Source organism: Gavialis gangeticus, unplaced genomic scaffold, assembly GCF_001723915.1.
Source record: "Gavialis gangeticus isolate Ggan-Ray unplaced genomic scaffold, GavGan_comp1, whole genome shotgun sequence".
NCBI classification, from domain to species: Eukaryota; Metazoa; Chordata; order Crocodylia; family Gavialidae; genus Gavialis; species Gavialis gangeticus.
This window is the reverse complement of record NW_017728993.1, coordinates 41,113,428-41,126,284: the sequence shown is the minus strand read 5'-3', so window position 1 is coordinate 41,126,284 and position 12,857 is coordinate 41,113,428. Positions and strand designations below refer to the sequence as shown.

Genomic DNA, 12,857 nt, shown 5'->3' with positions numbered 1-12,857 from the left:
TCCAGTTCTGGGCACTGCACTTTAAGAAGGATGTGGCCTGCCTTGAGAGGGTTCAGAGGAAGGCCACCCGCTTGGTTGGAGGGCAACAGAGCAAGCCCAATGAGGAGAGGCTGAGGGACCTGAACCTGTTCAGCCTCAGCAAGCGGAGGCTGAGGGGGGATTTGGTGGCTACCTACAAACTTGTTAGGGGAGATCAGTAGCAAATAGGAAGGGTCCTATTCCCCCCAGCAGCACCTGGGGTGATGAGGAACAATGGCCAGAAGCTGCTGGAGAATAGGTTCAGGTTAGAGATTAGGAGGCACTATTTCACTGTTAGGGTGGCTAGGATCTGGAACCAACTTCCTAGGGAAGTGGTCCTCGCTCCTACCTTGGGTGAATTCAGAAAGAGGTTGGACGAACACCTGTCTGGGATTGTGTGATCCCAGCATGTGCTCTGGCCAGTGGCAGGGGGGTTAGACTAGATGATCTATTCAGGTCCCTTCTGACCCCTGACTACTATGAAACAGAACAAAATAAGATACAGTATGCTAATTAAGTTTGTCAAACAGGAAACATGCCCGATTGATGCACAGTTGTCTTATTGCTGTAAGCTGCAAAAGATGCATCTTTGGTATATAAGGTATGTGTGTGGACGCACAGATTTCTTTCATGTAGACTAGTAGATTTAAGCTTTCAGTTTTAGTGCCACTTCCCAACAGTAAGTGCTAGAACTGAGGCCTCAGTAATTTTAGCAAATTTGGTTATATTTTGGGTTATATTTTCCTCTCCCTTTTTACTTGGGCATGTGGGATTTGGATTTGAATGATCTGTGCTTTTTTCAAATCTTAAGTATCTGTTTCCTCCCACAACACACGGTGTATTGTTTTGAAAGCAGCACCTGGCAATAGAAATATGCATTAAGAAGTTGTATGGTTTGTAAGTCTCCCTATCCCCCAAAGAAAGGCTTGCCTTCGTGGTTCTAAGTGTGGTTCTGCCACAAGCAGTCTTTATGCCAACCCCTGGGCAGCGCATCAATTTGAAGTAGTCTACAGATGCTTAAGTCAGCAGTGTGACTGCATAGAAAATTTTTGCTTAGACCTACTGTTTTCCCCTGAGTAACCTTTGACTTGTGCCAGCCATCTTTCTGTGATATATTTTTCGATGTGGACTACACTTTCTTTAGGCTGATAACTTGGGCTAGAGTGAGAAATACCACTGGTTTAAGACTGCTGAGAAGATGGATGACTACAGGTCAAAGCTACTTACCTTTCTTTGCTGGTGGAATTTCAAGTATGGATGTGGGAGTATGACTTTGACTTGTGAATTTGACTTCTCTTAGTTATTTTGTGAAGACCAGCATGGGGTTTTTAGAGCAATCTTTCCATGATCCATTTGTGAAAGTAGACTTGTATTCTAGGTTCATAGGCATACTTCCAAAACTGTTTTCTTAATGACGGTAGAGGTCAGAAGGGTTTTATTTTTATTTGTTATAAAACATTGATCTTATTGACCCAAGTTCCACCCAGTCCTTTGCATTTGGAGAGGATGGTGAGAGTGCGAGAAACATTAATAGTCTGGGACTATTTGCTTGGTTGTATGTCACTTTGGGTAAAGTTTTATTGTCAATAGCATGTTTTCCTCTTCTTGGTTTCGTTGTCACTTTGACCAGCATGTCCTGATAGGATCTTGATTTTTGTACTGTGGAAGTTTTAGCTGATTCTGGGTTCGTTTCAATGCACTTCTACATTGAAAATCAAGTCTTGTGATTGTCTCTGAGCATTTTCTTCTGTATCCTTTGTTCATCTGCAGCATATGGATTGGACTTGTTCCCCCTTAGCATCTTGCTATCATACTTGCATATGCATCTCATTCACTGCTTTTAACAACATGTATTCTTGGAAACAAGATAATCTGAAATTGCGCTTTTTATAAAATAGAGAATAAATGGCAGACTAATTTAGTGTATTTAAATTACATTTCATATGCTGTATCTCTGAATTTTAGCAACACCTTTTTCTTCTGTTGCTTGCAGGTGGCGACAGACAAGGTTGCAGGAAAGCTGAGTTCTACTTTCTCATGGGTGAAGAACACTGTATCGCACACTGTCAGTCAAATGGCCAGTCAGGTGGCAAGTCCATCTGCCTCATTACATACTACATCCTCCTCTACCACTCCCTCTACACCAGCACTATCGCCATCCTCACCATCACAGTTGAGTCCAGACGACCTAGAATTACTGGCTAAACTTGAAGAGCAGAATAGGTGAGTGGGAAACTTTGCTTTGGTATCTTGCTCTTGAAACAGTAATAGCAAGACTTAAAAATAGATTTGTTGAAAGTTCATGATAGAGCCTTTTAAAAAAATAATGCTAAAGTGTTTTGGTAGAATGTTAAGCCCAATTGAAGACTGCTACATATAGGAACAAGTATTTACATTTTGAATATTCTTAATCTGAAATTTAAGAAAAACATCTCTTTTTGTAGCACTCCAAAGTGTAACATTACCTTTTATGGCTTTCTAACAGTATTAACATTGTTTCTAGAATTATGCAAAGAGTTGATGCTGGAGCCATGTGATTATCTGGCATGCAGTTTGAAAGGGAGTGTTTTTACAGACATCTAACTTGTTCTTTTCTTCCTTATTTAATAATACTGTTTTGTTTTGTTTTTTTTTTTAAAGCTGCCTGAAAGGGTGGGAGCGGTTCCGTAGCAAGAGGGGGGAGGCAAGGGGGAGATGACTCCCCCCCCCGGGTGCTGAAGCAAAGGGGTGCCAACAGGCACTGCCCAGCAGGGCTTGGGATGGAGCCATCAGTGACTTGTTTGTGGGGTTTGGGGGAGAACGGCTCTTGCTGCTGCTTGCGCTGTCGGGCTAGAATTGGGTGGGGAGGGCGTGTTCCCCCTGGATCTGTGCACAGGGCGAGGGTGGGCTTCTGCTGTGGGCTTGCCCTGGGAGCCAAACTTCCTTGCTACGGTACTGGATGGGAGCTTGTGAATCCTATCTAGGTTTAGTGTTATACTCCCCCTATATTTACAGCTTACTTCTATTACCAGTGTCTTTTTCATTTTAGTCAACCCCTTGACATGCATTCTGTGTACCACAGTAGGTACTGGACAGAACTGCCAGAATAGTTGAAACTACCACCCTTCAGTACTTCTGAATATTCAATTACAGTTTGAGTTAATACTCAGTCTTTCAAAATATATACATCATCTTAGGGTGTGATGTTAGGCTAGGGGTTGGCAACATTTTTGGGCAGAGTGCCAAAAACACCTGCAACCTGGAGTTATAAGACATTTGGTATGCCAGGGATGGATGGTGGTGGAGCTGCAAGAGGCCCAATCCTTGTGGCAGGAGAGTCCCGGCCCCTTCCCTGCTGCCTGCCCCAAGGTATGCATGCATCTGCCACTAGCAACAAGTTGCCCCAGGGCTCTAGGGACCCTGGAACAGCTTCTCCCGGCCTCCAGGCTGCCTGCCACAGCTGGCCCGGGCAAGCCAGTGTTATCTGCAATGGAGCCCAGCCTACTTGGTGGGGAGACTGAAAGCAGCTGCATTGGGATCCTTGAAATTCCAGCCTGGCTTGTTACTGGTGATGGCTGCATGTGCGCCTTGAGGCAGACAGTGGGGAAAGGGCCTGGGCTGCACTGCCACAACAAGGATCAGGTCCCTTGTGGCCCCCACACTGCTCCAAGGTGCACCTGCCAAGCAAAATGCCTTTGTGTGCCACACTCTGGCACGTGTGCCAGGGCTTGCTTACCCCTGTGCTAGGCCTACAATTTAGAATAAATGAAGCTAAGTAAGGATTCTGAACTGCCTTATGCAGACATTCATCATGGAGTAATGTCTTGCATGTGATTATCTGCTGCTGCCTGCAGTATCATAGTATATCATCCACAGAGCAAAGTAATCTCCAGTATCTCCTGAAGACAATATTTTTCAATCACTGCCAAAAGCAAATGCTTTATCTTGCTTTGTCTGGCTTTGTGGCTTCTTCAACACCTGCCTCATCTAGGTTCTTGATGCAGGGTCTCTGTCTGATTCAGCTACCAAATAATTGTTGATTAGCTGTTAGAAAGCAGTTAATTTTCTTTGCTATTAAGGTTGTACCTTGCTGTTGAGCTTACTGGTACAGGCTAGTTTCACAAGCAGCTTTTGTTTGCGAGTCAGAGCTGCTTTTTCCAAACCTTATTTTTTCATTTCCTTACCAAATATGGCTTTGGGGGCTTCCAATTTTCTTTAAGCAGTGAACGATTGAGGATGCAGAGATCTTTTAATGCTGATTTAATAGCAACTTTTCAAAAGTTTAACAATTTAACTTTAACTTAAAATATGGCACCTCACAAACCAGGTTGTCTGGTTTTATTTGGTATGGGTTAAACCCTGCTCTAAGGGCTGCTTTTTCTTTTTTGTGAATTATGGTCAGAGGTTAAGATATTTGGTCACAGTAAACCTGATATTTGAGAACATGCTTTTGCAGGTTTCACAAAGAATACAATTTCAAACAGAGTTGAGGCATGTGTCTTGGAGGATTTTGTGCGTTTAATGAAACTTCGCCATTTTTTTACTATAATCACCTTTTGGCAGTAAGGAATTGCTCTCTGAACTCACTGTTTCTGCTCATCAGAAGAACTACTGTTGGTGTAAATATTAAGATTTAGAATCCTCAGGCTTTGCTAGTTCATAGGTAAAGATGGGGGATGTAAAGGATTTAAAGACCCAGAACCACAAAAGATCAAAAGTGAGAAGAAAACTCAGATTTTCTGTAATCAGATTCTACAATTTTAACTTATTGTGTTACAAAGCTGTCTATGTATTACTGTAATCCCCTAAGTACACTGATATGGTTCAGTCCAGAGTACCAAAGGATCTGTTTGGGGATAGTAAATCATTTATAAAGGTTTTACATGAAATAAAGCTGTTTGACTTGGTAGTGTTTAGTATCTACTTAATTTAAAGAAACTACATATCCAAGGGCAATGAATTTAACAAGGTAAGGTCCAAATTATAATAGAAATTTTGTCAATTTTTTTAGAAACATAGGAAAACTTAAAAAATGAATTCTTAGAGCTGCGATATTGTGTTTATAACTTTAACATGTTTGTTCTGGACTCCATTAGGTGCATGTTTTTCTGTCTGAAATTACTTGGCATCTGATTTTTGTTTAGGAAGATACAGCTTGAAAATAGACATTCTAGTTTTTTAAATTTTTGTAATGAATCGTAGATCAGGATTTTAAATATTTAGTGTTAAAATACTTTAAATGTAAAATATTTAAAACTAATTTAAAATTCATTTGTAGGTACATGCACAGCAACTGAATAGTGATCCTGGGCAGTTTCTCCCCCTCCCCCTCCCCCTCCAACTTTTGAGTTCCTTTTTGTGAAAAACAGACTGTTCTTTAATTTGTACTGAATGCAGCTTTAACTTTTTGGGACCATTCAGGCAGTGCTGTTTCTTTTAAGCCCTGTCCCCAACTTGAAAGTTTGTACTTGCATGTTGTCTTCACAGATTAAATCACTTTCTAGAATCTGCTTTGTTTATAAAATGACTAACTTGCTCAAATATTAAAGGGTGAGCTGAGAAGGGGAAAGGCACTGTAAATAACTGAATGTTTATTTTAGTTGAGAGAGCCAAAATGTTGTAGGTGCACTGAGATTATAACCATGTATGTGCACAACAATGTGGATTATAAATTTCTGAAAAAATAATAAAATGGCGATTTGACTTTCACATTTTAATGTAGGGGCATAAAAAGTAACTCAACTAATTATATCTCTAGATTTAATACCACCTGCCATTTTCTTACAAATATATAGATCTAACTGAAAACCAACACTAGAGATTTGAAAGTAGTTTGAAGTTTCACTTCTAACCAAAGCCTGGACTAAAATGATGATGATGGTAAAGGTAATAGTTTCATAGTTTCTAGGGTCGGAAGGGACCTGAGCAGATCATCTAGTCCGACCCCCTGCCATGGCAGGAAGAGCACTGGGGTCAAATGACCCCAATAAGGTGGTCATCCAACCTCCTCTTAAAAACCCCCAGGGTGGGAGCCTGCACCACCTCACATGGAAGCTGGTTCCAGACCCTAGCCGCCCTGACCGTGAAGTAGCGCCTCCTGATGTCCAACTTAAACCTTCCCTCCGCCAGCTTGTGACCATTGTTCCTGGTCACTCCTTGCGGCGCTTGGGGGAACAGGGACTCCCCCAGCGCCTGCTGACCCCCCCTAACCAGTTTATAACAGGCCACAAGATCCCCCCTCAGCCTTCTCTTTTGAAGGCTGAACAGGTTCAGGTCCCGCAACCTTTCCTCATAGGACCTACCCTGCTGTCCCTTGATCATATGAGTGGCCCTCCTCTGGACCCTCTCGATGCTGTCCACATCTCTCTTGAAGTGCGGTGCCCAGATAATAATTACCATTATTATTTTTTACGTACTTCATTGTCAGTTGAAGATGAGACCTTAGAGCCCTGTTCACTGGAGCTCTTTACAAAATTAGTAGTCACAGCAGCAACCCATTGGTAAATGTAATGAATGAGGTAAAAAGCTATCTTGGGCAAGGAGGTTCTCTGCAGCCATGACTCCCCTATGGTGGCCAACTCCATCAGCACAAGGCAAAGTGTTGGAGGATATCCTAAGCCCTAGCCTCCTTGGAACTCCCTACAGGAATTGCTGCAGCTGCCAGCAAATCTTCTGATGTCCCTCACCTCTCAACATCCTGGGAATTCTCAGGTTTGAGCTATGGATTCTACTATAGCCAATGAATGGCTATTAACCTGTTTGTTCTTGCTTCCCTCTGCTTGCTAAATACCGTAAGTTCAGGTATATTCTACTCTTCTGTGCCCTTCTCCATCAATGCTCTGGTCCTTTCTCTTTTGTTTCTCAGGCCTTTATCCTTACTTTGTTCTCCTTTTTTTGCACACTCAGCCCTATCCTGTTGCTATCCTTCTTATTGTTCAACAAAAAGCTTGTAGTATCCCATAACTGTTAAAATGGCAAGCTGTTCAGGGTAGTCACAGCTTGCACAATGCCTGTTGCAATGGGGATCAATCCTGACTGTGACCTGCAGGTTCTACTATAATGCAAATGCATAATCTGTGATGGTTCTAAACACAGTCAGCATCAGTTTACTCATCTCTGAAATTGGGGAACCTATTTGTATCTCACAAGGGTACTATGAAATAGGGCTGTGCGAAGCTTCGGTCCCTGATTCAGTCTGGCTGATTCAGTGGCCAAATTTCCGAATCAGAATAGAATCGGAGGACCCTTTAATCTCTCTGAATCGAATCGGAACCCTTTGAATCGATTCGGAAAGATTCGGCAATTCGGACATAGACACAGCTTTAAATGTTTTTTCTAGATACTTCTGCGGCTCATGAATGCTAGGGTGCACACAGTGTCCCACAGCAGTATGGGGGGTTCCTCAGCGCGCTCGGCAGCAGACCCAGAAGTGGACCAGAAGCACTTCTGATCCACTTCTGGGTCTGCTGGAGAGCATGTTGGGGTCCCCCCTGCCTTCCCCCCCGGCTCAGCGACTGGGGCCTCCTGGGTCTGGTGGGGCACCCAGGGTCCCCCTGCAGCTGATTGCTGAACTGGGGAGGGTGTCTGTGTGGGGGGCCCTGGCAGTCTCCCTGGCAGACCCATAAGTGGATCGCAAAGGTCTCTCCCAAAGGATCACAAGAGTCTCCGGCAGACCTGCTAGGCTCCCCTGCGCTCCTGTGGGAGGTTCCATCTGCCCCAGCATCGGAGCATTCAGGAGCTGTGCCTGGGGTACCTTGAGGTATGTAGAAAAAACATTTAAAGCTGTGTCTGTGTCCGAATCATTGATTCTCCAAATCAGTATTGAATATTCAGATTCAGCCAAATTGAATCGGGGACAGTGATCCGAATCAAATTACTGTTCCCAGTTCGTGCCATATCCGAATTGAATAGGGCTCATTTTGCACACCCTTACTATGAAATGCCTCACAGATACTATGATACAATATAAATGGGACCATAGAAAAGCCTTAGGCATCCTGGAATATCAGATTAGATTAATTTTGGATTAGTGTAAAATTTCTAGGATAGTGACATGTATGTGCCTGTTAAATGCCTCATCCAAAGCTTTGATATGGATATATGAATCATAATTTGTAAATAATTTATTTTGAGGCATTGGGTGCTCCAGTATAGTGTCACAGAATCATAAAAATTAAGGGCTGGAAGGGACCTCGAAAGATCGTCAAGTCCAGCCCGCCTGCTCTGGTCAAGAATACTGCTGAGATCAAATGATCCCAGCAGGGTGTCTGTCCAGTCTCCTCTTGAAGACTTCCAAGGTTTGGGACTGCACCGCCTTCATGGGAAATCTATTTAAGATTTTGGTTACCCTTATCGTAAAGAAGTTCTTCCTTGCATCCAACCTGAAACCATCCTCTAACAGTCTATGGCCATTGCTCCTTGTCCTCCCCTGCTGCACCCTAGTGAACAGTTTTTCTCCCAGCTCCCAATACTCAGCCTTTACGTACTTAGACAGCCACCAAGTCCCCCCTTAGTCTTCTCTTCCTCAGGCTGAACAGTCCCAGGTCCCTTAGTCTTTCCTCATAAGGTTTGTCCTCCAAGCCCTTATTCTTGTGGCCCTTCTCTGGACCCTTTCAAGATTCTCCACATCTTTTTTGAGGTGCAGTGTCCAGAACTGGACACAGTACTTCAGCTGGGGTCTCACCAGTGCCAAGTAGAAAGGAAGTATAACTTCCTTAGCCCTGCTCGTGATACATCAGCTAGTGTATCCCAGTATCCTGTTAGCTGTTTTGACTACAGCATCACAGGAGAACATGACTCTCATGTTCATCCTGTGATCAGCCATAATCCCAAGGTCCCTTTCAGCCATCGTGCTGGCCAGAACATCTCCTAACCTATATTCATGTATCTGGTTACTTCCCCCCAGATGAAGGACTCTGCATTTATCCTTATTAAACTGCATCCGGTTCCACTCTGCCCACCTTTCCAGCTTGTCCAGGTCCTCTTGGATCCTCATCCTATCCCCTAGTATAACAGCTTTTCCCCATTACTGAATATTGTCCACAAACTTGCCCAGCGTGCTTTCCACATTCTCCTCTAAATTGTTGATAAAGATGTTGAACAACACAGGGCCTTGAACTGAACCCTGCGGGGTGACACTAACCACCTTCCACCAGGACTATACTGGCTCATCCACTAATAGTGTCTGGGTTCGACCCCTTAGCCAGTTCCCAACCCACCTGACTGTGGACTCTGCCAGCCCACAATCCCCCAGATTTTTTTTATAAGAGCCGCATGGGAGACCATATCAAAGGCCTTTTTAAAATCCAAGTAAACACAGACCAAACCAACAAAATGAGCAGAATGGTTAATGAAAATGACAGCCATTGGGAATGTAGGAGGTGGCTTCAACAGCCTGTTCTGGGTTTGCTTTCTTTTTCCCAAAATTGTCCATTTTCAGTGCTTTGACATTTGGCACTGCCATTTGGGATATATACTTTCTTTAAAGCTGCTTATGCTCCAGCTGAGATCCTGGGATAGGAGACTTGGGTTTACCTAGATGAAAACAGAATTAGAGCCCTCTTGCTGGCACCTATGCTTCCAGCTTCACTAGTAACCTGTGCGGGGGAGTACATTTTCCACTTGCTCATGCAATACATTAGTAAAATATAATTTGTCTCAATTTACCTTTTTGTTTTCTGAAAGTCTAGTTTCACAGCCTCTAAAATGATCATGATGAAATTGATTTGAAGTGGTGCTACTGCTGCAAAAGGCATAACATATACTTTCCTGTTCACTGTTTCCAGTTGCTGTAAAACTATAGTGATTTGGACCATTTTTTTTTTGTCCACAGATTGTGGATTGAGAAGAAGTAGGAATACAAAGTTTTGCACTTCTTACTGTATTTAAAAAAGTTACAAAGATTGTTCCAAGGGACCTTTAGATTACATTCCCTGGAAAGATAGAGAATGAGTTGATTTATTTCCTTTTAAGTAATCAGATTATGAGTAATGCACTCTAACATGGTTAGAAGTACTTTCTGTGTAACTACCTGCTTGTATATTACAGATTATTAGAGACAGATAGCAAATCCTTGCGATCTGTAAATGGGTCAAGAAGGAATAGTGGCTCCTCCCTTGTATCTAGTTCATCAGCTTCTAGCAACCTCAGCCATCTTGAAGAAGATTCCTGGATCCTTTGGGGGAGAATTGTAAATGAATGGGAAGATGTACGGAAAAAGAAAGAAAAACAAGTTAAGGTATTATTCAGCTTAGTAGGATACAGTTATAATGTAGTAGTATAACCAGTGGTCTTTATTTTCCAGTTGATCCTCCACGTTTTTAGGAAAAAACTATGATAGAAACTCCTAATTGAATTTATTTTCATTCTAAACTACAGGTGTGGGTAAGTAAATGTTGGATTTCTCATCTATACCCTGTAAACATTGGTTGTTTTTTGTTTGGTGCCAGATTTACGTGTGTTCTGAATACCCAACATTTTCAGTTAAATCTTCCATTAGAAATGGATTGGAAAGTAGGGAAATTCCTCAGTATTTTCTTAATTTCATAAATGGGGAATATATTTCATATCAGGGGCCAAAACACTTAGGCAAGGGTCTATGACTGTCATCTGTGCAGGCAATGGTACTTCAAGTCTTTTCCCACAGAGTATCAGTCAAAAAGATTTCTAAGCTATTTGACTGGGGTAAGTAGGAATAATTTCATGGCAATTTCAATCAATTTTTCAGACTCCTAAATGTTAATCTTCCATTAAAAACTCATCCAGAGAGAACTGATGAGAGCAGTGGTGCTCAACTTTTTGGCCCCATGCATCTGGATCTTGGCTTGTACTGCCCAGACTGGGTCCTGTACTGCCCTAGACCAGTGTGCCCGATCTAGCACACATGGCCACATTATCTGCTTGCAGGGCTCCTCATGGGTCTGGAAAGTTGGCGGCTGGGGAGCAGCAATTAATGCTGCCACTGCTTCCTTAATGCCAAATATTTGGACCCATGAGGAACCCTGCAGGCTGGATGACACCACTCTGGGGTCTGGGGATTGACCACCCCTTGACTAGAGTTTTGCTTTCCATCGCTGTTGTATAGAACTATGTAAAGTAGTGAAATAGGTTTGATTGCACTGATGCTGCTACACACAGCTATATGTTAGAACTCTTCTTAGAGATGAGGACCCACATCTCTCTTCCCAGTAGTTTAGGAGAGAATGAATTGGTGTCTTACCTCCTGCCATGTACAGTATCAATTTGTGTCTACTAAGTCTAAGGCCAGGTTCTCTCTAAGCAAAGAGTTCTAACGTATAGTTGTGTGTAGCAGTATCAGTGCACTCAAACCCATTTCACTGCTGTACATAGTTCTATACAACAAAGATGGATCAAACATCTAAAACTTGAGTGGTAAAGCACATAGGTTCTAGGGCCTTACACCCCAAGGTGAAATTAGTATTAGGTGCCTAGGCATACTATGTAGTACATGGAATGGTAGAAATCGCAGAAGAGGATCCAGAATAGTTGGCATGCTGAGTAGGGGTGACTTGAAGCACATCACTAGGAAATGCTAACAACTAGGTATGTCTGAAACCTCTCCCCTTTCTAGAGGTTAGGTGCCTTACTCAGGGCTGCAGAAGATGCTTCTGCCCACTTGAAATCCACAATTCAAAATAGTCTCTTTCAGCCTTTCAGAGAACTGAGCAAGGCTTACTCTTTTTTTCAGATACGGGAGATTGTACCAGTATTTTCTATAATAGCCTATGGGTCAGAACATTCACCTAGGATTGGGAGACCTTGTATAAAAGCCACGTAATTCACATTCTACGAAAAGGCCCAGCCATGAGGTTAGGGGCTATTCTGGCATGGGAGCACTCTTAGTCTGTACTGCTGAATTCTCTATTTCACAGTAGCTCAGCTTCAAGAATCATGGAGCAAGAGAGAGAATGCAGGAAGGAACATGTCTTTAGTTTGATAAAAAGCATACAGAAGATTCCTTTGAGCAGGAAGCAGAAGTTATGAGTCCCTCTCTTAAATGGATGCCCTAAGGGTAAAATTGTGCTGTCTCTAGCCCAGTGAACCTTGAATTCTTTGTTGCATAATTGAACAACTTCAACTAATGGAATGACCCCCTCCAAAAACAGCCTTTAGTTTTATGGTTAGAGCACTCATCTCAGTAAGCAGAAGAGGTGGGTTTGAACCTTCCTTGGGGTGAGGAGGGCATTGAAGCTGGGGTCTTCCATTTTTTTGGTAAATGCTCCAATCACTAGGGTGTTTATAGGAAGCTGGGTATCACTGCTGCCACTACCTTCCCCCTGCTTTCTGTAATAATCTAATCCTGTTGTGTTGGTGGTATTCTTTTAGCATGCCTCTGCATTGGGCCTTCCATGGCTCTGGGCCCTTATCTCCTACATAAAAATGGATAAGAGTGAAGATGCTCAGGCTGGGGTTGTTGTCTTGCAGAGAAGCAGACTTATAGATGTCTTGAGTACTATGAAGTCAAACAGGAAGGCCTCCAGTGAGTTTTAGATATCTCTAATTGGGTGTCAGCCCTTGGCACAGAGCAGGAAAAGCTTGGGGTACTGTTGAAGGGGGTTTAGAGAAATGGTTCAGGGACAGAGAAATGCAGGTAGAAAAGGGGGTCTGTTGGGCAAGCTGTGCCACAGAAAATGGATGAGACCTGGGGGAACACCTATAAGTAGGCATCTAGTGTTGGTGCCCCCTGTCACCATGTACTGCTGCACCCTGGATCCAGTCTCCCTGTGACCTCGCCTATAGGCCACAGGTTGGCAGCCTCTGTTCTGTGTTATTCCATTGTGAGTGGTTGGATGGGCAGTGAAGATGTAGAGTAATAGGAAAGTTGAAGTAATGGGGGGGGT

The 12,857-nt window shown here is 43.1% G+C and overlaps 1 protein-coding gene across 2 annotated transcripts in view; it reads left to right on the top strand.

Annotated features, from left to right (window-relative positions):
- EVI5 (ecotropic viral integration site 5) overlaps positions 1-12,857 on the top strand; it is a 221,754-nt gene that overhangs the window by 52,127 nt on the left and 156,770 nt on the right. For both annotated transcript variants that reach the window (XM_019501612.1, XM_019501611.1), the window contains exons 2-3: positions 2,012-2,241; positions 10,045-10,234. In XM_019501612.1, the coding sequence (XP_019357157.1) occupies positions 2,012-2,241; positions 10,045-10,234 (420 nt within the window). The remainder of the gene's footprint in view (positions 1-2,011; positions 2,242-10,044; positions 10,235-12,857) is intronic.